Genomic DNA, 27,760 nt, shown 5'->3' on the forward strand with positions numbered 1-27,760 from the left:
TACTGTAGTATAGCCATCCTCTTTCCCGTACAGGCATAGCTGTACAGGTATAAAGCACCGGTATACTGATATAACTGGATGTGCCCTGGGGGGGTGTCTGCCTTTAACTACACCAGCCTAGTTTTAGTGATACAACTTTCTAGTGTAGACAAGGCTTTAGGGCCCTGATTCAGCAAGGTGCTTAAGCACATGTCTAATTTTAGCATATGAGTGTTCCCATTGACATCACAATAGACTCAGTGAACTCACACATATCTCGCTGAATTGGGACCTTAAATCTACGTTTCCTTGCAAATGTGAGCTTCAATCTGATTCTAATGTTCTAGAATTGCATTTTTTAAAAATATGTGATAAAAGAATAATTCTTCATGCTCATTTTGGATGTGTACCCTGACTCCTCAGTGGTAGAGAGCCATTTGCTCCACAATGTTTAGTGGATCACTCAATGCCTAAGGTGCTTGCAAGAGCTCTGCTCTGTTCAGTGTCCTGTTCCAACTGGCTGATTGTGCATAGCAACAAGACCTCCACAGCGACCCACCCAGCCTGTCTGCCTGGGGAATTCAGCCCTTAGAGGCACAGTCTGATGATGCTTGGCAAAAAAACCCAAACAAAAATAAACAAAACCAAAAAAAACCCCCCCACACATTTCAGTCAGGAGGATACATGATTGTGTTCTGGTTCCGAGACGGAATTCTCTTGCTGTGATGTGGGCATCACCTCAGCTACTGTGAATGTTCATAGGTAAACAGAATTAGTCACTGCCAAGATGAGGCTGAAACCTGGATGTTTTCTGCAGTTTCTGTATTTAGATAAAATACACTGTTTATTATCAGTTAGAAATGCTAGAGCACTTGCAGAATATTTCCAACTCCTAGATGTTCATAATAAGAATACTTTGAATAGTAAGTACTTTCCACAGGCCCTAGAATTTGCTATCACTAAGATTAATGTTTATATCTATCTATATATATAAAAGAATTATATGATGCTATCAAGTTTAGCATTTAAAAAGTGTTTTGGATTTGTTTAAAAATTCTTTAGGGTTCAAAATAATTTCCAGAAACACTATAAATACCATGTCTCAGCTATTACAACAAATACTGCATTCTGTAATGCTAATTGACTTGCTGGCTTGGTTAATGCAAAGTTTTGGAATTGCCCCAGATAGATGGCTTTCCGTTGTAGCATATACCACTGTGTCTCGACTGATATAGCACTTTCCATCCATTCTAAAAGGTTATATGGCCTGACTAGTAACACATCAGATGATGAAATGATACCCAGCCCTCATACCCAGCCTACTAGCATGATTGCAATAACTGAAATGTGTTCAGCTCTTGCCTAAGACGTAAACTTTTTTGTTCTCTCTCTACCTGGTTCCTCTTAAAGCTGACAGTCCTGCAATTCAAATTAACTTGTGTGGCATCATCACCATCATTATTATTTATCATTAGCACTCTGGTAGCTAAAAGCCCTGATCAGGACTAAGGCACCAGTGTGCTAGACACTGTACAAACACTCAATAAAAGATAGTCTCTGCACCAAAGAGCTTACAGTGTAAATCAGTGATACTCAGACCTCAGTGGTTCAGGAGCCAAATTAGCGATCAGCATAACCCAAAAGAGCCACAGGAGTGTGAATTGTTTTATTTGCTCTCTCTCTCTCTCTATATATATAAATATTTCTTGGTTATTCTGACCAAGTATTATTCTTTTTTCAACTACAATTGGTTAATAACATAGTAAAAGCAGCCTTACTGGTTAATAGTTAAATCACAAAGTGTTTGAAAATCATGTCCTGCCAAGAGCTGCAGGAGACAAATTAAAGAGTCACTTGCAGCTCCTGAGCCTCAGTCTGAGTATCACTGATCTAAATAAATACCACAGATGAAGGCTCAGGCGAAAGGAGGTATCATACACACAGGGTGATGGGGCTGATGGGTGGCAAAGTCATATTCGTTCTGAAACACTTTGGGGCAAATCCATTCAGAGCACTGAAGTGGACTGCAAAAGTTGTTTTTTTCCCTGCCCCCTAGGTGCACCTTACACTTGTACAACATCACTGTCAAGCTAAATATTGTTTAAAACAATTATTCAATAGTTAAAAAAAATAAGCAGTATCTGCAGGGAGTTTAAGCCCAGTTTTTGACCTGCCTGAAGACTGTTATAATGAGCAATGGGACCCCCAAAAACTCTGTGGACATTTTGATCCAGATTCATATCCAAACATAATGAGCCTGTGTGTTTAAGGGACATAAATCAGACTACTGAATCCTTTTATCCCTTAATAAGGCAAACGTTTGGATGTAGGTCTCATGCCTTGGGCTCAGGTCTTATTTAAATCTGATGAAGAACATCACATGGAGTCTAAACACAGTATTCTTGTCAGCAAGTTAAGGAAGTATGGGCTGGAAGAATGCACTATAAGGTGGGTAGAAAGCTGGCTAGATTGTCGGGCTCAACGGGTAGTTATCAATGTATAACTTTGTATAACAATGTATAAATGTTTAGTATCATCAAATTTGCGGATGATACTAAACTGGGAGGAGTGGTAGATATGCTGGAGGGGAGGGATAGGATACAGAAGGACCTAGACAAATTGGAGGATTGGGCCAAAAGAAATCTGATGAGGTTCAATAAGGATAAGTGCAGGGTCCTGCACTTAGGACGGAAGAACCCAATGCACAGCTACAGGCTAGGGACCGAATGGCTAGGCAGCAGTTCTGCGGAAAAGGACCTAGGGGTGACAGTGGACGAGAAGCTGGATATGAGTCAGCAGTGTGCCCTTGTTGCCAAGAAGGCCAATGGCATTTTGGGATGTATAAGTAGGGGCATAGCGAGCAGATCGAGGGACGTGATCGTTCCACTCTATTCGACATTGGTGAGGCCTCATCTGGAGTACTGTGTCCAGTTTTGGGCCCCACACTTCAAGAAGGATGTGGATAAATTGGAGAGAGTCCAGCGAAGGGCAACAAAAATGATTAGGGGTCTGGAACACATGAGTTATGAGGAGAGGCTGAGGGAGCTGGGATTGTTTAGCCTGCAGAAGAGAAGAATGAGGGGGAATTTGATAGCTGCTTTCAACTACCTGAAAGGGGGTTCCAAAGAGGATGGCTCTAGACTGTTCTCAATGGTAGCAGATGACAGAACGAGGAGTAATGGTCTCAAGTTGCAGTGGGGGAGGTTTAGATTGGATATTAGGAAAAACTTTTTCACTAAGAGGGTGGTGAAACACTGGAATGCGTTACCTAGGGAGGTGGTGGAATCTCCTTCCTTAGAGGTTTTTAAGGTCAGGCTTGACAAAGCCCTGGCTGGGATGATTTAACTGGGATTTGGTCCTGCTTCGAGCAGGGGGTTGGACTAGATGACCTTCTGGGGTCCCTTCCAACCCTTATATTCTATGATTCTATGATTCTATGATAAACATCTTTTAAAAGAGACCAAAATGATCAGAACCCACCAAAGAAATGAGTGATGTGAGTTCCCCCCGCTGTCCATGCCATGGTAGTGATCTAACCTGATTGTGGTGTTGAGCCTCATTTCCCAGCACTGTGCTGGAACCATCACCCCACGCTAGTGACAAAGTACAAGGAAAAAAACCAGAAAAGAGTCAAAGGATCGGTGGGGTTGGTTGCTATATAAAGGGCTGAATTCTGGCCTCATAATATGCACATGCAACTCCCTCTGGCCTAAAATCAGCAGGGAAAGACACGCTGGAGCCAATCCAGGGAGGTGCTGAGTGCCCTCAAATATGGCTGATGTCAATGGCAGCTGAGGGCACTCAGCAGCTCACAGTTTCCAAGACTATAATTAAAAATAATGGAAAGTATAAATCTAAATAAAATAGGTGGCTGGATCTTTTCAATAAAACCCTGAAGACCACACAGCCATGGCCTGGTACCTCCTATAGGTAGATGAGGTTCCTTTGCAGGGGCTCCATCATCACATTTCAGGGGAGCATGTGACTGAATGTTTGCGGCAGTTGCCTCGAAGGTGTGGCATTTCCTGGCCCATTCTGTAAAGAAAAATCATCTGAAAAGATCTTTCTTTTAGCGCATGTGAAATGTAATTTTTCACTTGGAAAAAATGTAACTTTTAAGCAAATTTCTCGGGCGTTTTGTTCAAACACCTAAAAATGAAAAATGTCACTTTTGGGCCGCTGAATAACAAGCAGAAACAAGCAAAAATTTTTAAAAAATCACACATGCATGCACACAAACTACCTCTCTCTTGACAGATGTCACCACGTGCGCATTGTTATTTCTGAACATTTCTCGGAGCGTGTAACTGTATTTTAATTGTCTGTGCAGTAACCTGAACACCTTGGAGCAGTGTGTTCCTTATAAATCCTATTAATTATTACTAACAGCTTTGCACAGGTTAGACCTAACAACCCACTGTTTTCCAGACCTGCAGCTTTATCACTTTCTCCGTTATGTGACTGACCTGACGAAGAAGCAGATCATGCTGGTGTTTGACTTGCTAGACTGGAATGCCGCAGGGGAGATTGGCTTTGATGAGCTCTACATGCTGGTGTGCATCCTGATATCTCATGAGGCAGGTAGCCTGGGGTCCCTGTCGGTGTGTCAGCCAGAGGCTTCAGAGAAGCTGATGTTATTCAGTGCCTTCATAAATTGAATCGGCCAGCTGGGAGTCTAATCTTCACTTATAATGTGATAAGTAGAAGGTAGAGGAACTTTCCACAAGCTAGAAACTGTCTAAATGGTCTTATGTTCTGAGGCAGCTCACTGAAAATAAACAAAAACTCAGCTCACAAAATGAGCTGCAGGCGCCTGCTGCTTTCTGCAAAATAGCAAGACTAGAACAGGATCCCATTTTCACAGGTCAGCATTTTCCACCCTCTCCCTGTTGCGCAGTAGAGCACGCGATTCTTCTTCAATCTTCGTACTACGACTCTTTCTCTTATTGATCGTTATTAGAGGTCAGACCTGTTCCGAAAGAAAACAGTAGCCTGGTGTGAGAATTAAAGGGTGTGGGGGGGAAATGAATGTTCACACAAGCCAGAGTTATACACAGCTCCCCACTTTTGGGGGGTCATACTGTAGCCCAAGCTTCTCCTTTTTGGGGGCAGGCTGCTAGCAGTGTCATCCTGTGGAGTCCTAAGAGGCAGTGCTTAATTTGTAACGAAAGAGGTGCCAGGGCTCAAGCAATTAGGTGCCGGGACTCAAGGAATTTTTTTTTTACTTGAATAACTGATGCGGCAAGCCCAGAGGTGCCAGGGCTATGAACTGCCAAGTCTAGAGGTGCACATTAAGCACTGCCAAGAGGGCAAAGACCATCCATGGATGTACAGCAGGCCTGAGTACTTAGTCATTTCAAGAGCAACTTGTGGCTTTGCTGGCTGCATGAAGGAAAGTGGGAGACTCAGTGTGCTCAGTTCATTTCCATGGCCATCCAGCTCAGAATTATTTTGCAGCACTAGTAGGGTCTGAAGCCTTGGGGAAAACAAATCTGGATGCATAGGGCTAGGCATGCATGTGTGCAAGGAAGCACTGAGTTCTTTTCTCTTTGTATTGCAAGCTGGAATTAGGAAGGTTACCAGCTTTTACTATCTAGACTTTAACTGTGTTTGGTATTATATGTATTTTCTAAAACAGGATATCTCTGCTCATTATTTGTTCTTAAACATTTCTGTCCTGAAACAGAACCATCTGGAAAAGCAGTTCATTTATCAACATTCTGGGCCTGTGTTTGAGCTGCTGGATATGGATGGAAGACACACAGTTGGCCCTAGGGCGTTCCAAGCCACTAGGTTCCTCTTTAACATCAAGAAACAAGAGCTTGAGAAGATATTCAAGGACTTTGATGTCTCTGGAGATGAGGTAAGATTAGAGGAATAACAAGCCCTTAATAATGCCACATTTTATTTATTAACACAGAGGCTCCAACTGAAATCAGAGCCCCATTGTATCTGCCCAAGGACAGTCCCTACCAGGAGCACACAATTAAAATAGATAGGACAAAGTGTGGGAGGGAAAACAGGCTGAAAGATTGACTGTCCAGTGTCACAGAGAGGGCAGTAGTTGAGCTCAGGTCTAATGAGTCCTGCTGACTGGCCATGTAGCTCAGTAGAGTACCTCTCTTGAACACTGCTCTTGGCTCCATTTCCATTCAGAGAAGCTTTATGTTGCCCTGTTACCTTGTGCTAGAGCAGCAAAAGTGGTTATGCAGAGCCTGCCATTCAGACAACTGCGGGGCCACGTTCTTTTTCCCCCACACTGGTTTATTCTATTCTTTATACTGAGGTCCCAGGCTATGCTGGGCTTTAAATCAGCTGAGGTGTCATCTGGAGACTGAGGGTTTGATTATGGTGCCCTTCTTACTAGGTAATTCACTTTCACCTTGGAATATAGAGGACTGTAAGTCAGTGAACATACGTAAACCTGACCTCTATGATCTCCGCCAACTCCCCCTTCTTCACTGTATTGAATATAGGATTTGTGACCTCACCTTCAAGGCTCGTAACTTTACCCCTCCCTACCTACTCTTCTACTGATTACACCACTCTTGCTAACAATGCAAGCCTCCATAGCCTGTTTGTCTCCTCCTATAAGCACCTCCATGCTTTCTCCCTTGTCCATCAGCCTGTCCTCTTTCAAATCCCTCCACAAGACCTATGACCAAGGTGAAGTCTGATAAATTGCGAGCCCATAATGACTAGATAGGTAGGGATTGCTGATATATTAAAAGGTTTATTTAATCATGTTTCATATCACTGTTCTGTGGGGGTTTGTATAGCAGCCTCATCCCCGTAGTATCCCAGCACCTTCCAGCAGTATATTAAATGACAGACTAATGTCTGTCACAGGGAGTTCATTCCTTCTCTCCACAGGTGACAAACTGTGTGTGCAATGGACTGCTCTAATTGGTGGTTTTGTTTTCCCCATTGTTACCTTCCCTCTCCCCTGCCCTCCAATTATTTAACAGGCACTTGTTGCATTTTAACTTAGATTTTCCCTATCCTGTAGGATTTACAACCTCCTAATAGAGTTTGTACAGTGCCTTGATCTAAGGACTCTAGTGCTTGGGGCATCCAGACACAACACTAATGTAAATAATAGACCTGAACCCAGTTATTTCCGCTTTGCAAATGGGCTGCTTGGTTAAAGAGCATTTTGTAAGAGCTTGCTTTTGTGGTTGTGCCGGATATAATTCTAAAAAACACAGAGATTTCCACCCAGAAGCATCATGACATCTGCAACCACTGCGGAATGGTAGAGTGATATTCACATGTAGGGGAGATGCCCTCACAGCTACAGTGTGGTCCTTTGAGATGGGCCCAGCCCATGAAGTTCAGATCCAAACTTCTCCAAAGTTTGATTGGAAGGAACATTGTATGTATGTCTCTCTGAGATCCCAAATCTTGGGTCAGGCTTATCTCTGACATTAAAGTGGTATCAACCATCACTGTCTTGTTAAGATGCTACTTCGTATTTTTTCCCCAACACTAGCAACTGAGCTACAAGGAGTTCAAAATGTTTACAATCTTCTGCATCGATCGACAACAGAAAAAGAAGGAGAAAAAGAAGAAGAGGTGGAATGAAGCGATTCCAGAATCATCTGGCCCAGACCTCACCAAGACCAGCATGCAACAACTACACTAGTAAAACACCATTTGATTCAACCATCTCTTTCCCAGGCCCCAGGTGCAGGGGGTTTTGGGTTAGCTTAAAACACCAACTTTTAAGAAACCTATAACTCAAATAATGGTCCAAATAATTATAGCTGTATAATTTTGTCCCCAGATCCCATCTCAGATACTGCATGAAAGTGCATAATCAGGTCTGATGTCATCCCATGTGGAATAGCTGATGCAGCTTGTACTTCAGGCGCATTCCTCATATTTTACCCCAAGCCAGTTGCTGATATTCATGTCAACCCTCCCTGCCATACCGCATTGCTCAAGTATTTTAGGATAGCAACCCTGCCCCACCCTCCAACTACATTACATCTTGCTTGAGACAGAGCAGTCCTCCCCATACAACCATTTTATCACCTTTGAAGAGACATATGAAATAAAGTTTAGCATAAAACCCAGCTGGCTCATCCCTTCTGATACTGGATTCATTCATGTTTGTCAGCTTTTCCCCCCTATGCTGTTTTCTGTCCATATTAAAATGTCTCCATTAAAAATAAGCATGGGGGAAATTAGATTTGTCTCATCTCCCTGCACCCATTACTGTTGTTGTGGGGAATGGAGCCAGCCAAAGGCAATGCTCTTTTCTTTGTTAAAATAAATCATCGAATTAAATCCATCTGTGGAGAGAAGAGAAGGGATGGGCAGTTTCTCTTGTTAAGTATTGACCATTTAAACCGTAAATGGAACAGTTTTCTAAACCCAGTTCCCCTTCTCACCACTTTTGCCTTAAGCCTCTGCGCATTGAACTTTCCAAGCTGTAATTCTATAACAAGGCAGCCGAATCACATATGAAGGCCCAGCTTCTGAATGGAGGAATTGCCACCATGGACCAATGTTGTTACTTTAACGGTGGCATAGGAATTCATAACAGGAAATAGGACCCCATCCCTTTATTTCCCCACTCCCAAGGCTTTATTCCCAGGAATCAAGACAATGAAGCTGTTGAAGCCCCAGTTTTGAGGTTATTCAGAGAAAACAGTTCATGTTTTCTAATCTGACAAAGGTGGAATGGCTGTTGTGACACTGGCCCCTTTTAGTAAGTGACCTTTCTGTTTATCACTTTTTACCCAAAGATTCTGAAGAACTTTCAAAAACTAAACTTTCAGCCAGATTCCCCTCTTGTATACACTGGTTTAAACTGGAGTCACAATGCATGGGCTGCAGTAGACTTCCTCCAGATGTAACAACTAGGGCTGACCAGAAAACAAGAATTCCACCTTGCAGGAAAAAATGGAGGTTTCAACACTGGTTTGCCTGATTCACAGCTGGGACTTGAACTTGGGTCTCCCACATTCCAGTGAGTGCCCTAATCATCAGGCTATTGGTGATTCTGGGATGAGTGCCTCTCTGACCAGAAATTCTACCCCAAGCCTGCCAAATCTTCTGATGGATGTTTCATCTGAATAGATTCATTGAAACTAAAACTTTGAGCAGAAACAGTAGTGGCATTTTCCAATAAAAACATTTAGTCAAAAATTTCGTAACCAGCTGTATCGATGCGAGGTACAGAATTAGGCCCTCAACCTAGGAATCATTTCACCTACCACTATAATGTGACCCATTTGGAGCAAACTCTGTCAGCATTTGATACAATGCACAGTACCATTACACAAGAGCTTAGGAGCAGAAGGGAAGAATGCAATATCCAAACCTCAGTTGGAGTGCTGGTGGGCAGAATGTAACTACCCTGTTGGAATTTGACCAGCTCAGCAGGGTTAACACCTACTTCAGTTAAGCAATGCTGTGCCATTTATAGGATATTATGTAATGTGGTAGAGTGAGATAGAGCTGAATACTTAAATAAAAAAGAAAATACATTCACAAGTACAAATAGTACATTTATTCCATACTCAGGAGTGAGGAAAGAGTATATTGGACACACGCAGCAGCCATAACCATACAATCAGAGCTGCTGCAACTGGACAGTGGTTTGCATAGTCTTTTATTAGGGATATAAAATGTTAAACAGTTAACTGGTAAGCATTAGGCTTACTGTTAACTGACCTTAACCGTTAACCCCCTGCACACCAGCCGGAGTGGCCCCAGCCCAGGCCTCCCCACGCCAGCCAGAGGGACCCCTGCTCCAGCTGCCCCACCCCAGCCGGCCGGCCAACCTCAGCCCCAGCACTGGCCGGAGCAACCCAAGCTCCTCTCCCTTTAATTGGTTAACGTTTGACTTGGAATTCACTTTCCTGTTAGGTGGTACATCAGTTATTGTAAATATAGACCTAAAGCCCATTTCTTGCATTGGGCTTCTGGACACTAGCAACAAGTTGTGTGTGTCTTTATTGCCACTTTACATGTGACCATATGTTACTTGAATGAAGGGCACTGTCAAAAGGGGAGATTGTGTTGTCTCAACATCTTGACACACCAAACTTTCAAAATGTAAAGTGGCTGCAATTACTGGGCTCCAAAGGAACATCTGCCCATCCCAGAAGAGGAGGGATAGCAGCTGTGACAACTCTTGAGGATGGGTAGCAGTAGACCATGCTCCTGTTCTTCCCCCATCAAAAAAGGAGAGAGTCAGGAAGGACACACAGAAAAATCCTCATGTTCATTTCTTTATATTTAGTTCTTACAATATTTTTTCTATATTCTGTTATGAAAACACTCTCTCCAAAAAGAAGTTAAACAGGTGACACTAACTGTAAGGATGATAAAGGGAGCAAAGCAACTTAGCCAGGATCATTCAAGCCCTTTTGACATGATAGGCAGTTAAGACTATAAAAATGGACCAAACTAATGGTTTGTCTACATGGTGCATTAATCCTAGAGGGGTACAAATTCTAGTGTACACTACTGTGTCATGCACTAACTGGCTTGTGTGGACCCTGCTTATGAACACTGTGTAGTACTGTTTGAAATGGGACTACATTAATATGCATTAGGGAACTTATAGTGAATGCCAGTGGGTCCATCCTGGCCAGTTAGTGCATGACATGCTGTTGAGTATTCAAATGTATTCCCTTCTGGTGTGGACTAAGGCACCATGTAGACATGCCCTAAGAGATCCATCTAACATTTCACTTAATATTAAAGGGCAACTTCACAGATAAATTACTTAATATTTCCCTCCATCCATAAAACCCACAATACCAGACCATGTGTGGTATCACACACACTACACTTTGAAGGTGTTGGAGAAACTTGACCTTTGGTTCCCTACCCCACTCCCCAGGGACCTGGATTCTTCCACTGATTGCATACCCTATTTTACACTATTCCTGACAGACAAATTGTGTGAGATACTGCTGAATGATACATTTGTTTTTATGACCTGAGCATCTTAACCTTCCATAGCCAAAAGTATAATAAAAAGATTGCAGAAATACAACTGGGAGTTAAATCACATTCCAATAACTTAAAAAGAGAAAAATGACACTCAGTTTGTTTCTTAAGGCATGGTGTTTCCAGTATTAATTTTATTTTTAAATCCAGAAAAAAAAATTGTTGGTTTTTCTTTGCTTTTTTTAATACAAGAAGTTTTGTACAGAGTTTCTGACTCATAGAAATTCATGTTTTGCTCTCAATGTTATAGACGTCTAGCTATGTAAAAAAATTCACATAATTTAAGTTTAAAGACAATCTACTTGTGCTTTGCAATTGATTAAAAAATATGTGCGCACACTACTGTGATATGTCAACCAAATAACAGAGGTACAACATAAAAATATACAATGAATCTTAATGTAACTCAATGTTCACAGCATCTCCAGATAGGCTAAGAATTAATCATTGGACTGAATTAGCCAGGGAGGAAAAAGCATGTTTCACACAACCGGTGTGTTCAGTGCTAAAAGATTTAATTTTATAAAAGTTACGGGGCGAGGGGTGGGGGGGGGGGGAAGAGTCACATCATTGTAATCCCCTCATCCTTCTCTCAATAGCTGTTGGAATAATATTTATCTGCATCAGTACCAAATTATCTAGCACCTTATCCTATGTAATATGACTATTTCTTTGATACATGGCACACAAACTGCGTACAAAAGAGATTTACCATAAAAGAGAAGATATTTCAAGAAGTACAAATTTGATGGTACCAGCCATCTTTGGAAGTCACTACCATGAGGCAAAGAGGATACAAACCTAAGTCCCTTGCACATAACAAGTGAAAATGAAGCGTCTTACATATCTCCAACTGACTAGTGCACAATATTGCACTCATTGCTCAAAGATATCTCCAGTTTCTAGACATTCCCTGGACTTGGAGAAGAGAGGCACAAATAGGGTCCTTGATATAAGACCATTTGATTACTTTAATAAAGCCACATCAACATATTTTATTTGCTTCAATTTTCCTTAAACTGTCTCCAGTCTTTGACTAGATTCAAATTGCCAGAAAAAAAACACAACAGGATTAAAAGTAATAAAACTGGATTTTTTGGAGTTCCAGGTGAACAAAATATAAGGCAAGAGTCAGGATTTTAAGTTCTCAATTTGCCACATGGTTCTGATTCATTGGTCTTCATATTTAAATGTACAAATACAGCATTCCATTGGATAGATACCCAACAAATGGCCCTGCTCAAAAGGATAGGAACACACTTCTTCATGGATAGTCCAGTGGCTATATTTAATAAGAGTTTCAAAGTCCATAGTAAGAAGCTCAGCTGATTAAAAAAACCCACGTCTTCAAACTATTTGACTTTTGTAGGCTCAGTGGCATATACACTATTATGTTTCTCCCTTGGAAGGAGAACTATAGCCCTAGAGTTATCATGGATGGTCCACCATGTCCTATGAATAGGAAGTGGCATCCACACCACTAGGGAGCATTTGTTGAAACTGATGAAATGTGAAAGGAGAAGAGCCATCTGCAGAATGAAGCAATTAAAAATGCTTTATGAAAAGCAGTTTTAAACAGGCAGATTTGTATTGTCTGACAATTTTGTAGTTGCAAATGCAACAGTATGATATTATCTACTTTGGTACAAGAGAGAAGCACGGTTGTTTTAACTCATTGGACAAGCTGGGATATTAAATAAATTTTAAGGGGCGCTGATTTGGCTCAAAATGCATTTCTTCCTTTTTCAAAAAAAAGTTTGCCATGTGCATGGAATTCACCCATTTTCCGAAAGCAAGTTCTTTAGACCTCTCTTTTTAAACACACAATCTATTCCAAAAGAATGTCTGATGTCCAACATTCATGAGCAAGCCTACACTCAGTGACAGGTGGAAAACAAAGGAAACCTTTTTCATTAATGGAAATTATTTTCATTTCAAACACTTGACACGCATCTATAAAGTAAAGTGGACAGATTATGAAAAGAGCTGATTTGTTTTCTAAATCTTTTATAAAGAACACATCAGCTCTTTTCATAAGATGCAAGGTCTTTAATAACATATTTACAATGATGTATGAAAGATTCTGCAAAATATAAATCAAGAATCAGAAATGTAACTTTAGCATTTGTGTTTATGAATAGAATAGTGATGGACAAATTTATAGCACTCATTTAATTTGTCAACTTTTATGCAGCTGAAATGCTTTCAAAATTCTATGGGTTAAAAAGCAGCCCAACCATTGCATCAAACTAACAAAAATATATTTACTAACAATGCATATGTATGCAGAAGCATGTCTGATATTATAGCGATATTTTATCAATAGGCCATTTGCTTTATTGAACGTCATGATGTAAACTGAATATGTTGCTTTGTCACATAAATATTAACCCTGATTGCTTTTCCTCTCCTACTAATTCAACTGATTCAGCTTTTTGAGAAAGGCATAGGGAGGTGGTTTAATTTTACATGGTGCCCTTAGCCACCCAATCGCTATAAAAAAATCCCCTATTTACACTGCACTTTCACATCACTTAGTTTTCCAAATATTTCCCAGATACAGACAAGAAGAGATTGCAGGTTTTAAGAAGGAAGTCGAAAGTTTTCTTAATATTACTGTCTCAAATAGAGTTTTCTGTAGATGATATTCACAAAATGTAATGCACAAAGGGCCCACATAGTGGAAACATAATTCAAAAGTTACATACTATGGAAAACTGTGATCACTTGTTCTTTTTGTAAAACAAAACACTTTGTAACAAAGTTAGCAATACATATCCAATATGTCCCATTTCTGATAAATTTTTACATTAGACTATATGTAGTGTTGTTGATCCTCTGCCTTTAAAGCTATTCTGGGAGTGTAGAGTTTAGCCTGTCCATTACTTCTGGGTCAGATACAAGTGACATCTTTGCAATAACAAGCACAAAAGTCTAAGCTCTGTGTTAAACAGACCTGTCACTGACATAAGAATGTAAAAATGTAATTTCCTGGAATCACCTCCTGGCCAAAGTTAATCAGGAGTGACACATACAAGGCCTATGAATCTAATGAAAACTTTATCCTATTACTCCTCACTTGATTATATCAACTCTTGGGTACACATTATAAAAATCTCCCAATTAGTATATCCTGTCTGAGGACACTGAACAGTGTGATACTGCACATTGATTGGGGTGCCCAATCTATAATACAACAAATAAAGGTCACATAGGAAACCTGTCAGGAGCACAAATGCCATACTGAATCTGAGTACACATATTCAAATAAAAATGCATACAACAACATGTGCTCATACGTGCCTTTCTTGAATGATGGATAGAAATTGCTTGGAGTAATTCAGCCCTGCAGCTGGCTGGGATTTTCTTATTATGACTGCAAGGTGAGGACAGCATGGCCAGAAGCTGCATTTTAGAACTTCACTAGTCACACTTTGGGGATCCAAAATCTACCCACAAAGTTCTGCTTTTCCTCCTTCTTGCCCCAGAATGGTGTCCCATGCCTATCTACTTCCTAATGCTACACATGGGCCCCAATTCCGCTCTGGGATGCAAGCGCACAGTTCCCGCTGAGTCCAGTGGAAATTGCATAAATTTGTGTGGGGGCAAACTCTTGTCCTGTTCATTTCTGTTTTTATAGCCAGGGGTCTAGTAGGAATACCAAACCTGATCATCTTACAGATAAAAGAAGTATAGTATTCACTGAATATATATAGTCACATACCATAAGTTCATCAGCATAAACGCACATATATGTACATTTTCAGAAATGATCTCCTTGTTAGAAGCATTACTCTTTTCCTTAATATGGATCTTATGAAATTTCTTTGTTTCCAGTTATATCTTCTATATTCAAAAATAAAGTTGTGTGGTTAGGTTTGTCAGCTTATCAAGACAGGGATAAGAGACCAGTATTCATTTTCACCTTTTAAAAAAAACCGGTTTGCAATCAGACTGCTTGGTTTTGAGATTTGTGCTTATGTGCTTAGGGAGACAGGAAGGAGAGTATGTTTTCTATGCAACGGCCCCTTGGGTGATCAAATCCAGCAATGCTCAACCCCCTACATGCATGAAAACCAATTCAAAATTGCTTAGACATCCTTCTCCTCACTCTCCGCCATCAAAATACTTAATGTAAAAAATTGTTACATGTTACAGCACAACATACTACAGTTGATGCTTTTTCAGAGGAAATGTGAAAATGCATTTAAATTGTTTGTCAGAAACCTGTAATATTGAAAATTATATTCAGTAAATCACCTCAAACTATCTCTGAAAATGCATTCTACAAAAGGATGTGGGAAGTTACAAAATCATCATTATCCTAGTTACAGCTTTGTTACTTTACAGCTGTAGCTTTTCCCCCCTTCCAGAATTGATTCTAGGGAAACTCCATCACAAAAACAGATTAAAACAAAAATTTGTACTATGTTTCACAAGACATGCTGCTCCAGATATGAAATGACTATCTGTTGCTTAGATAAAATATAGCATTTATTTTATAAAACAAACAATCTAGTTTTACCAGGCACATTTGAACAGCGAAAAATCCATGAGATTTTTAAGGTGGTTGTGCAGAAATCCAGTATTATTTCCCCCTTCAAGATGCAAAAGACGTGGTGAAAGAATCACTACTTATTAGCTGAATTTTGTCTTAAAAATTCTGATTTTTGTGAATTTTACACCCTTTGTGAAAAAATCCAAAGGCTTTGGTGCAAGTCAGGGCTTAAGTCTAACTTTTGCCTTTTTTACAAAAAAAAAATGTGGAAGTCAATTTGGTGCTTGCAAAAATGAGGGACTAAATGACATGGCTTCCTCCATACAACCCTGTCATTGCACTTCTGTGTTGCCAGGCTTCAACCTACCTGGAGTAGATCTGACAGTGAATTGTGCTAAGGAGCATTTTGGTTTTGTGACATACAACATGGGAACTATGATAAAAGCAAAGCTCATGCTCATGTGTGATGTGGTATCAAATATGAACTTCAGTTTCTAAAAGAGAAAGACTAGTGTACTAAATCCAAAGTGCCACCTAGCCAGTGAACAGATAAAAAGGTTAGAGCAATATGGAAAGCCTCAGGAGCTGGCAATTTCAACTGAACTCTGCTAGTTCCAATTTTACAGTATTTGCCAAGTAAACCACCGCCCATTAAACTGTACAGAATTAAAGAAGCTCTCTTCACTTCAAATCTAAAAGTGTCAATCCTAAAATAGTGACTCCACTATCAGTGGAATAAAAGCCATTCTGGGCAATTTTAGATTTAGGTATGGAAGACAGAAAGAGCAATACAGTGAACCATGTCTGAATAGGCAGAATAGAGGTTTGGCAGGAATTAAGTCATTTGAGTGCACGAGGACTGAAAAACAAAATAATTGTGTTTATAAAAGGAGTGCGGGACATAGTTTCAGAGAAGGATATACCCTATATCCCAAACTCTGAGAGATGCAGAGCAGCCAAACAAAGGAACTAGATCAATTTCTTTTAACGTGGTAACAACTACTCAATAATTACATTATTTTTTTCAACACTATATTCATCCTATTAATTTATTTTGTTAGGTGAAAAACTATCATAAATGTTGTCCAAAGCACACTGCAACAGAGGTGTCTGTTCCCAGAAAAAAAGGCTCCTTTTACATTCTAAAGGAAAAGTACCAGATATTAAACTGAGTGACCACATTCGAAGCTCCTGATGCATTACAGTGAACATATTTCCACAACTACGGACCAGAAAGTGACCATGTCCTCCAACACTGAGACTTAGGGAATGGCCTCTGTTTCTACCGGTAGTGACATGAACAACTGAATGTAGTGTGCTTTATAGTCTCCTTTCTATGATTTTCCACAGAGTGTCTCCTCTGAGAATTCAGAAAGGGGAAAATTGCATTCAATCATATTTGGGTGTAACTTTCTGATTTTATCTGGAAACATTCTACGGTAGGATACCAACGTCAGCTGATAAAGGTTGTGCGTTTTTTTTTCATCCCATATCAGTGTCCCTCTTGTAATCAGCTAGCCTTTTGTTAATTGTCTGTTTTACAGGATGGAGAAGGGTACAGTAATTTAGTAGGCACATTATTCAGGTGCCAATGAGCCAGAAAACTTCAGCAAAAGTCAACATTGTAGCAAGTAACTTTACAGTACAGTACATGAAGGATTTATTAAAATGTGTATACACTTCCTAAATTATTGCCTAATGCTCCAGAACGCAGTATTTACCAAACACTGAAGCCTCAAAACGGCACAAGCCCATTTATCACCATCCTGGAATGTGCTAAAACCGGTTCGTATGAACATGAAGAAGAGCCACATTTGGGGTGGAACACAGCAGTGATAGAACGCAACACAAAAATCCGTTCTTCAGTCCACCTCTCTCTGGATGAGATTCACTACGCCACAGGAGAAATCGGACACAGCACATGAGTTAAACCAAAACAGAAACAATCATCATAGATACCGAGCAAAGTGGACCTACCAGAGAAGCTACACTTCTGGGATGAACTGTAAATGGTGCCGATTTCATGAAGTACTACAATTTGGTTTATTTTTTTCTCTTTTTTTAAAAAAGTGCTTTCTCCATGGATCAATGCTCCACCTACAGTTCCAAGCATTATTACAGGTTTTTATTGTTTAAATGACAGACTTCCCCCTTACACAAACCCTTCATTGCATTTGCCATGTGTTTCTTTCTGTGGTGTTAAAAAATATCAATCAGGCAAATCCCAAGGGACAGTTTACATTTGTGTTTTGTTTCTGCAGATCTCCATCACAGATGGAATTTTTGCTAGTCATTTCTTGGAACCAATCCATTAGCAGGAAAAATAAGAGCAGAGAAAATAAATCCCATATGATAGAGGAGGAGGAATGGAGAATCAAAAAACAAACAGAATCAGTTTTCCACTGGGGTTGGATTTGTTAAGGGCTGGCTCACAATGACTTGCACCACATAATCCTTCGGGATTTTCAGCTCCTCCAGTTTCATTTTGTCTGCGAGCGGCCTGCCTGAGAAGAACCAGCGCTGGCTGCTGGGCTCCACTCCTTCCACCGTATGCAGTCGCCTCTTCATGTGATATACTGTGTCCATACTGCGGACCATAAGTTTGAGGTCTTTGCCTGTTGAGAGGCGCAAGCGAAGCTGGCATTCATGCCCAGAATTGGGTGGTGGATCGGGAATATCTAGAGTCTCCAGGTCTCCCTTCTCCTCTATCATATTGACAGGCGGGGCCAGGCAGTAGACTGGAAGCTGGTATCTGTTGCCCAGTTCATCATAGCACTCTGTAAGAGCACCTTTGGGAAACAGAGGAAAAAACAGTATAAATAAATGCATTTTACATGTAAATCAAACTAGTGGTAACCATTAAAACATTTGTTCTTGTTATTAGAAAAATGGAAGATTGCATTATATGCATGTGATTAAAATTACAGAAAGTTTTGGATAGATATTACACTATTATATGCCTGAAATTTCACAAGTTAGAATCCCTTTTTCTCCCAAGCTCCTTGATGGTGCCCACCCACAATAAGAACAAAAATACCATTCAGCATTCAGCGTTAAAGCAAAAAGGAAACTGGTTTGCATTCTTGGATATGGAGTTCTCTCACTACTGATGTTGTAAGGGAGGTTCAACAGACAACTCAGGAATTATAACTTACATTTACAAAGCTATTAATAAGAATCACAGTGTGTGCACTGTAAAGGCACACTTCTCACCATGAGACTTTCAAGAATTACACTAGAAAAATGTGGCAGAGCACTCATTTTTAGCAATGAAGTTTTCAGTTAAAGTAAGGTCAAGCGAGAATTGAAGCCTGACTACCTGTGTCACATATCACAGTCATGCAGCTTGTCAGGAAAATGAGATGCAGTGCAAACCAGCCTTTGCTTTCCTAAATCAGAGCAGAAATCCCCTCTCAGTGGAGTTAAAAAGCATACATTTGTATACCAAGGAAATGCTGCAACATTGTCTTGCATTTACCTGCTTGTAATGAATTTTCTCATTCTTGCCCCTAGATGGGGCACATACACTTGCAAGATTATCCATCTTTTTGTAGTTACAAATGTTTGAAGATGAGCCAATTCCTTGAGCTACAGAATATTTTAAAAACTCTTTGACTCTGCAGTTCTGCACACACCATCCCAACTGTTCCCCATTAGAAATTAAGGCCTTTTCTAGTTGGAGGCTTTTTTCATGCTGACAATGAGTTGCCTTAAACCTTGTTGTTTGGTTGATCAGCAAAAATTACTGCAACATGAAATTATAACTTGGGGACATACTGCATAGCTCTTTCATTTCATCCTAACAGTCGCATCTGATGCTGAGAACTACTTATTTGAAACAGAAGCCTACATATTCTTTTAAAATCTTCTGTTTTTTAAAAAGAGATACTTTTACCTCTTTCTTCACCAACATAAATTAAACATACAATGAGCATTGACCAATTAAAATATAAATGTCCCAAAAGCTGTCACACGTCAGGACTTCCATCTCTTATTTGTGTGACCAGCAACAATCATGATACGGTGCGTTTCATAACAAATCTAGAGGAATATGGTTTTCCTGCAGCAGAGCAAGTTTTGAAGAAGTGAACAAAACGTGAAAGAATGATGTCTGGAGTAGACAAACTTCTCTGAAAAATTGAGCACTCTAGTATTGGTCAAGTGAAGTTGTACTGAACTCAAATATTATCCAGTGATAGTTGTGTCCCCAAACTGCCTGCTCACTCCTAGAAGAAGGTCCTTTTTTCCCTTAAAACGGTCAAAAGGGCAGCTCCACTACATGAAAGAAGATAATGGTCTGTACCACCCATTTCAATCTTGTGCTGTCTTGTGGATCCCACAGTAAACCAAGCAGAACTAATTAACACTTAATCTGTAGCTCACCCGGTATTTTATATAAAGTATGACAGGAGAAATAATTAAGTCCTTCAGCTCTCACAGCCCAAAGATTTCCCCTCCCCCCTTTTTTAAACAGTACACATTTTTATTTTGAGTACCTAATCACTATAGCAAACATCCAACATAGCAAGATTAATTTTTCCTGTGAACAGTAATTTTATATTTTTGAGTGCTTTGCTACATGCAACCAAATGGATCTAGCATTTTTATAGTCCCAAGGAAGCGAAACTATATACCACTATCCATTTTTAAAAAAACGTATTTGCCCTAAAAGAAAGCTACATCTTAGGCTGTGGCAGGGCAGGGCCATCGAGGGGTTAATATGAAATACAATGGTAACGTACCATTAGGATAGGCTTGCCAAGGGATTTCTTCATGACCCATATTCCTAGTCCATTTGAACCAACACCAATGGCAAAGTATATGCAATAAACAGCAGGTTGCTTAATCATAATCAGATAAGCAATATTAAAAACCAACTACAGCTAAGTCGGAGCAGTTTTCTTGGAACATGCACACAATTCTTTGAGGACTCTGAAAGGGGTAAACTAAAGTTGCCGTCTTGCCATTGAAAAATGCACAGGTCTAATGATAGGACTAGGAAAGATTTAAGATAAACTGTAAATACAAAAAAATGTATTTGGAACCCTGTCTTCAAAACAGGTTTCAGAGTAACAGCCGTGTTAGTCTGTATTCGCAAAAAGAAAAGGAGTACTTGTGGCACCTTAGAGACTAACCAATTTATTTGAGCATGAGCTTTCGTGAGCTACAGCTCACAGTAGCTCACGAAAGCTTATGCTCAAATAAATTGGTTAGTCTCTAAGGTGCCACAAGTACTCCGTTTCTTTTTGCGTCTTCAAAACTTTCAATCTTTCTCCACCACTGAAATATTTTTAAGATTCTTGGAAATCTTAAATGTGCCAGTGTAGCTGCGCCCCTGCAGCGCATCTGGTGAAGATGCGCTATGCCGATTGGGGAGAGCTCTCCTGTTGGAATAAAAACACTACCTCAGCGAATGGCAGAAGCCATGTTGGTGGGAGAAGCTCTCCTGCCGACACAGCGCTGTGCACACGAAAACTTAAATCAATGTAACTCATGTCGCTTAGGGGTTTATTCGCATCCCCGAGTGACATAAGTTATGCCGACACAGGCTGTAGTGTAGACATAGCCTGAGCATGTACATAACTATATGCAAGAGGCTGGGAATACAGAAGGATATGGCACCAATGGGAAGAAAGGGGTGGATGAAGCTTCATTAGAGAAAGTAATGTGTAAGATGACCCACTATAATTTTGTGTCTGTCTCAAGGAAGTAGAGACCAATAGTTTACTTCCTTTGGCAGCATGTTTATTTTAAGCAGCAATTTTAAAACGTTTTTAAAGTGCAAATCACATCCCTTCTATGCCACTGGCACATAACATTGTGGCAACTGCTTTCAAGGAACAGTATTAGGAAAGCTGTGTATTTTATCTTCTAACGCAAGTGAGTGGGTGGATACAAGGGGAGATGGGACCACGGGAGAGATTACAGAACTTTGTGGAGCACCAAGTAGTGGTATGTGGGCCACAAACATTCCATGAACCAAAGACTGAGGACCTCTCAATAACAGAGAACCCACTGTAATAATAATTACTTGAGTAATCTGATACTGACCTTCCCATGTGGCAGTATCAGGTATAAACCTTCGAAACCGCTGACTCACGTCAGTTGACTGACACCAGAGAACAAAGTTGAGTCTCTTATAGTAATAAATATGCAACACAGGCTTACAAATGGGGGGGGGGGGGGGGGGAAAGAGAATGTCCTGCTAACTTAAAGGAAGTAATATATTCTTGGAGAACAGGGACATTTTGGCATAAGTCAGAAGGCGGCACAGAAAGCTTCTTAATACTTGTTACACAGACTTGCAACAGTTTTAGGGTTTTAAACAGAAAAACAATCAAAACTGATAAAAAAAACAAAGTTAATATCAAGCACACTGGATTAGAAATTTTTTTAAAGATGAAGTACTATATAGACTATAAAACTGTGTCTTAACTAGTTATAGGGTGACCAGACAGCAAGTGTCAAAAATCGGGATGGGGGTGGAGTGTAATAGGAGCCTATATAAGAAAAAGACCCAAAAATTGGGACTGTCCCTATAAAATCGGGACATCTGGTCACCCTAACTACTTATCAGTGTGAAGAACTTTTTCCTAGATTAGTAACTGAAAACCCTAGTGGAAAAAAGGACTGGTTTCTGTGCTTGAACAGGTATGATGCTATCAGAATTTGGATGCATCCGTCCTGCATGTTAAACATTATTAATTTAATAGATTCAAACTGTACTAATGTAAAATTTCTGGAATAGTTTGATGAAATCAAGATCAAGTTTGTATGCCCACACTTATTCAAAGCTATAAAAGAATCTTTAATCTTTAATTCCAACAGCCCTTCAGGAAGATGCAGCAAAATCTTATTTGCTGTTCTCAACAGTGCTTCACTTTTACATAGATCCTCAGCAGTTTCAAGATAAACCCATTAAGAACCCAAAATTTAAAACTGACCAGACTTAAAAAACCCCCCCAAAATACAACAACAGATTTGCTGTCTGAGGAGAATTTTTTCCCTAGCATGCCAAGGACAAGTAGTTCATCTAAAGAGTTTAAATGTCTGTGTATTTATAACATTTCAATCATCCTAGAAACAGCTGGTTCATTTGTTCTTATTACTGAAAAAAATCTCCATTCCAAAAGCATGTATATTATTCAACTCAAGGACGCTTGGATTGCTCAAAACACTGGCAATTGCGAGACTTTCATCTATAGATTGCTGCTCTGAATCTAGCCTGGGTCACTAATTCCTGAAAGTTTTCAGAGTAGCAGCCGTGTTAGTCTGTATCCGCAAAAAGAAAAGGAGTACTTGTGGCACCTTGGAGACTAACAAATTTATTTGAGCAAAAGCTTATGCTCAAATAAATGTTAGTCTCTGAGGTGCCACAAGTACTCCTTTTCTTAATTCCTGAAAGACATTGCCATCCGATGGTGGTTTGAGGGCCTATATGAAGTGAATCTATCTTATTCTAGTTCATAGTGGTTAGGGATTCCTAGACGGCAATAACTATTAACATGAACACTGAACCATCTTCTGTGATATTTTGTGTTTATGCAACCTATCATTAATACAAACTGGGAGAGTAAAAAAAACCCAAAAACGTGCTACTTTGCAGTCAAACCCATATAACTTAGTGATTGGAGCAGTATTAAAAAGTTAAACAACTGTAGTTCTTGAGTTTTCCGGAAGGTGGGGCATAATAATATTTGCAGAAGCCTATGTGCCACACTAAGCACTAAAACAATAAACTAACCATGAATATCAATGGTGCGGGTGAAGTACTTTAAAGTAAACAAGTGTGAATTCCCCATGCTCTTTTCATGTTCAATTGCCAGCCACACTAAGCCTACACCTGCGACACAAATTTTAACATCTGTAAAGCTACTGTACATTACATTGCCTCATCAACTCCTCATGAAGTGTAAGTGCTTTTCCCAGAATCCAACAGTCTCACAACTGCTTAAATAACCAAATGGTTCCAACTGAGCTTCTATCTTTATCCTCTTTTTAGCATAAAACACTTACTCAAGCACTTTGAAGCAAGGGCTTGTAGACAGTAAGTGTTAAGCATTTAATAATTCTCATTCCAAATTCAATGGAAAAGAACTCTACCATTAAAAGAACATTACAGGTCTGGCTCAAGTCCACAAAAGGAAACTACTTTCTGAGCCAGCAGGAGTTCTGAGCATAGGCGCTGACTCTGTGGGTGCTCCGGGGCTGAGCACCCATGGAGAAAAATTGCTGGACAGTTCAGAGTGGCTTTAACCAGTTTGAAGATAGACAGCTTACTGCCTAAAAAAAATAAAATCAGCATGGGGACCTGAGGATGTACAGGTAGCAGAGGTAGCTGTTACAAAAAGAGGAGAAATTAAACGTTTTATGAAAGTGCAAGTTCCATCTGCACCCACACTGTGTGCACTGCACATTAAGGTGTTGAGGTCATTACAACCCCATTTCTTCAGTACTGAAGAATGAAAGAACACTATTCAGCCTGAAGAGGCTCCGCTGGGTAAAATACAATATACTAAATTATGTTATAGTGGAGCGGCTGCTCTGCTATAGTTAAGGATAATAAGTCCTTTCTATTTAAAGGATGACCTTTCTAAGTGCTCTAAAATCTTCATGGTTACTAGGATTGTCTTGATATTTGATGTGCCTCATGGAGGCACTGGGAAGTGTTAAAGGTCCACATCTGAGGTCATTTGAGCAAAGCGTTCTTGAGATACTGCTCCCTGAAAAAAAACACCTTTTAAAAAACAAATTCCAGTCTTGTAACTAATTTTTGCACTCACTGGGGACTCAAACTATGGCTCTGAGCACCCACAATTGATTCCAGTCACTTGACATTTATCTCAGCTAGTGCATGTCACCCACAGCTCCTTTAGGGAAGCAATATAAAATGAAGGGATCTAAATTAGCTGTTACCACTCAGGAAAGAGATCTTGGAGTCATTGTGGATAGTTCTCTGAAAACATCCAATCAATATACAGCAGCAGTCAAAAAAGCTAACACAAATGTTGGGAATCATTAGGAAAGGGATAGATAATAGGACAGAAAATATCATATTGCCTCTATATAAATCAATGGTATGCCCACATCTTGAATACTGCGTGCAGATCTGGTTGCTCCATCTCAAAAAAGATATATTGGAAGTTGGAAAATGTACAGAAAAGGGCAAGAAAATATAGACAGATATGGAATAGCTTCCATATGAGGAGAGATTAATCAGACTGGGACTTTTCAGTTTGGAAAAGAGACAACTAAGGGGGGATATGACAGAGGTCTATAAAATCATGACTGGTGTGGAGAAAGTAAACAAGGAAGTAGTATTTACTCCTCCTCCTAACACAAGGACTAGGGGTCATCAAATGAAATTAATAGGCATCAGGTTTAAAAGAAACATAAGTAAGTATTTCTTCACAAAATTCACAGTCAATCTGTGGAGCTCTTTGCCAGAGGATGTTGTGAAGGCCAAGACTATAACAGGGTTCAAAAAACAACTAGATAAATGAATAGAGGATAGGTCTAGCAACGGCTATCTGTTGTCATGTAGCTATTATCTGCCTCTATCAAGTGTTTTGTTTTGTTTACTTACTTTTGTGGAGTCTGCCCTGCTCATTTTACAGCTAATTTAGAAGGGGCTCTAGCTATTTTCTGAAAGATAATAAATTACCCATGCTCCACACAGATATGAGAGAATGACTGCTGGACATGTTGTTACTTTTCCACTTGGGGGTTTATTATACCAGAGCGCAAGCATTAATCCATTAGCATTGATTAACTAGAGGGAAGATGAAAGACAGGATAATGCTTCTGAACAATGGAACTCTGAACATGAGATGCTCATAACACTTTTAGATTCTAATAACTTTTTGGGTGCAAAGCTAGGGAATATGGGCAGGTTGGGGCAGTTGAGGAAGCATGTGGAGGGTGCTGGGGCTGTGGGGATTGGGAAAGTGCAAGAAGGGGACATGAGTTGAGGGCTCAGGCCAGTGGAACGGTCAGCCCCATATTCTCCCCTGCTACTTGCGCTGGAATCTGGGGAGTCTGAGCCCTTCTCCCTGTCCTCAGTGAGGAAGCTGGTGTCTGGGGATCCCTGCCCCTGGGGGTGGGGGGGAGAATTTGACCCTTTTCCTTTCTGCCCCCCTTTCTTTGTGGGTGAGTCAGGGTCTGGGCCCTGTTGTCCCTTTGGGTGGGGGGGCTGAAAAGGTATGCTTGGTGTATGACAGGCTCCCAAGCACTGACATGGGGTGGGAGAGGAGAGGAGAATACAGGCTGAATTCAACAGAGCAGTTCACACCTCTCAAAGCTATTGTTTTAAGCTATATTCAGCTCTATGGAGTGTTGCCATTCAGCTGAGAATGGATTATTGAGATGAATGGGCTACTTCACACCTCTCTGTGGCTCTTATGTTGCAGGGTGATGCGTAGCGCACCTTTCCCCATACCTTAGGGCCTAGGCCAGGGGTTTTCAGACTTTTATACTGGTGACCCCTTTCACATACCAAACCTCTGAGTGCGACCCCTCCCCCCTTTTACATTAAAAACACTTAATATATTTAACACCATTATAAATGCAGGAGGCAAAACAGCATTTGGGATGGAGGCTGACAGCTCACGACCCCCCATGTAATAACCTCACGAACCCCTGAGGGGTCCCGACCCACAGTTTGAGAAGCCCTGACCTAGGCCTAGTCTTGGGGCAGGGACTCTGCATCTCCACTCTCCTGCCTGTTCCTGCCTCCAGGTGATACCATGTACTCCTCACAGTCCTACCACCTTCTCACCTCCCTACACAGCTCTCTCACACTTATCAGGGCCATGGAGAGGCAAGGAGATGTGTGGTGTGTGCATGGGAGGGGAAGCTCAAAGCAGTGGGCATGTGTGTATGGGAGAGGCTCAGGGCAGTTTCTTTTTACAGATGAGAAACTGAGACAGAGACTACAGAGTTTATGTCAACCTAATGCTGTAAGCATCTACACTGAAATGCAGCTCCCATCGACGCAAGTCACTCACTACCCTGATTTAACTCCACCTCCATGAGAGGTGCAGCGCTTAGGTTGATGTAGTTAGGTTGACACGGTGTCAGTGTAGACACTGCATATTGTTTACGTAGACTGTTGCTGCCTTTCAGAAACCATCCCACAATACCCACACTGGCAGTTAAATCAGTGCAAGTGCTCCTGGTGAGGATGTGTACTGCTGACACAAGGAGCATAGTGTGGACATGTAAAACTGATTCAACACTGTAGTGGTTGTATGTCAATGTAACGAAGGTCAACCTAATTTTGTAGTGTAGACATGCCCAAAGTGACTTGCCCCAGGTCACACAGGAAGTCTGTTGAGGAGCAGGGAATTGAAGCCAGCTCTCTCAAGTCCCAGGTTCTTACTACAGGTCCATCCTTCTTCTTATGCCTCTCCAATATCTGTCCCGCCCTTCAAAGTATTCCTACTAGCTGCATGCTGGTCTCTGCATGGATTCTGCATCCTCTCTCTCGCACCTCAACCTGCAGGTCCCATGCTGATGCCTGCCTCTCCACAGCAAGGACAGTTGAGGAGGGAGAACCAGGCTGCTGGACAGGCAGAGAGATGGGACGCTAAGCAGAGGCAGCGAAGGGACTAACATGCAGCCCATGCACTCTGTGACCAGGTAATCATTGCCAAGGAGCCAGAGGCAGTGGATAGGGAGAGCTGGGCTGTGGTAAGTTGGGGTGCGGAGACCCTATTTAAAAACAAAAAAATAATCAAGGAAATTAAGTGCTAAAGCACTTCACTAACACAGAGTTAAAGTTGTCCAATGGTGCCTAGTGGCCTTTCAGAATGTGGCAAGTGGCTAAACTTAACCCCCTGAAAACCAGGCTTCTTCTGGGGCTGGAACTCATATTTCTTAGGGGGGGCCCCAAATTGGCTGGGGGCCCCTGCCTTAATCTGTCCCTGGCATGCACTAGCAGCTAGGAGTCTCTGTCCAGGGTGCTCCCAGCAGCACAGGGGAGACCCTACCCACCTCCGGGAACCTCTAACTGCAGGAAGCTGGGAGAGTGCTGCCTTCAGAGCCCAGACAGTGAGGGTGGCAATCTTGGGACCCCCTCTACAACAACTTTGCAACCCCCCCCTCCATGATCCCATTTTGGGTTGGGACCCTCACAGTTACGACACTGAAATTTCAGACCTAAACATCTGAAATCCTTGAATTGACCAATGTAAAAACCCTCTGGCCGTGAAATTGACCAGAATGGGCTGTGAATTTGGTAGGGCCCTACTCACGTGCTTAAAATTAGTGTAATCAACACAAATAAAACTGTAAAAGATTTTGAGACACGGA

At 40.9% G+C, this 27,760-nt stretch overlaps 2 protein-coding genes across 3 annotated transcripts in view; one reads left to right on the top strand and one right to left on the bottom strand.

The window, feature by feature from the left end:
- Window positions 1–766: 766 nt before the first annotated feature.
- On the top strand, window positions 767–7,766 carry EFCAB9 (EF-hand calcium binding domain 9). Its single transcript, XM_048859873.1, has 5 exons — window positions 767–902; window positions 4,408–4,556; window positions 5,666–5,842; window positions 7,472–7,623; window position 7,766. Coding segments are annotated over exons 1-5 (615 nt in total).
- Window positions 7,767–11,064: 3,298 nt separating this feature from the next.
- UBTD2 (ubiquitin domain containing 2) overlaps window positions 11,065–27,760 on the bottom strand; it is a 113,471-nt gene continuing 96,775 nt past the window's right edge. For both annotated transcript variants that reach the window (XM_048859872.2, XM_075131342.1), the window contains exon 3: window positions 11,065–18,237. In XM_048859872.2, the coding sequence (XP_048715829.1) occupies window positions 17,840–18,237 (398 nt within the window). In that variant the 3' untranslated portion in view covers window positions 11,065–17,839. The remainder of the gene's footprint in view (window positions 18,238–27,760) is intronic.

This window comes from Caretta caretta, chromosome 8 (genome assembly GCF_965140235.1).
Source record: "Caretta caretta isolate rCarCar2 chromosome 8, rCarCar1.hap1, whole genome shotgun sequence".
Taxonomy (NCBI): domain Eukaryota; kingdom Metazoa; phylum Chordata; order Testudines; family Cheloniidae; genus Caretta; species Caretta caretta.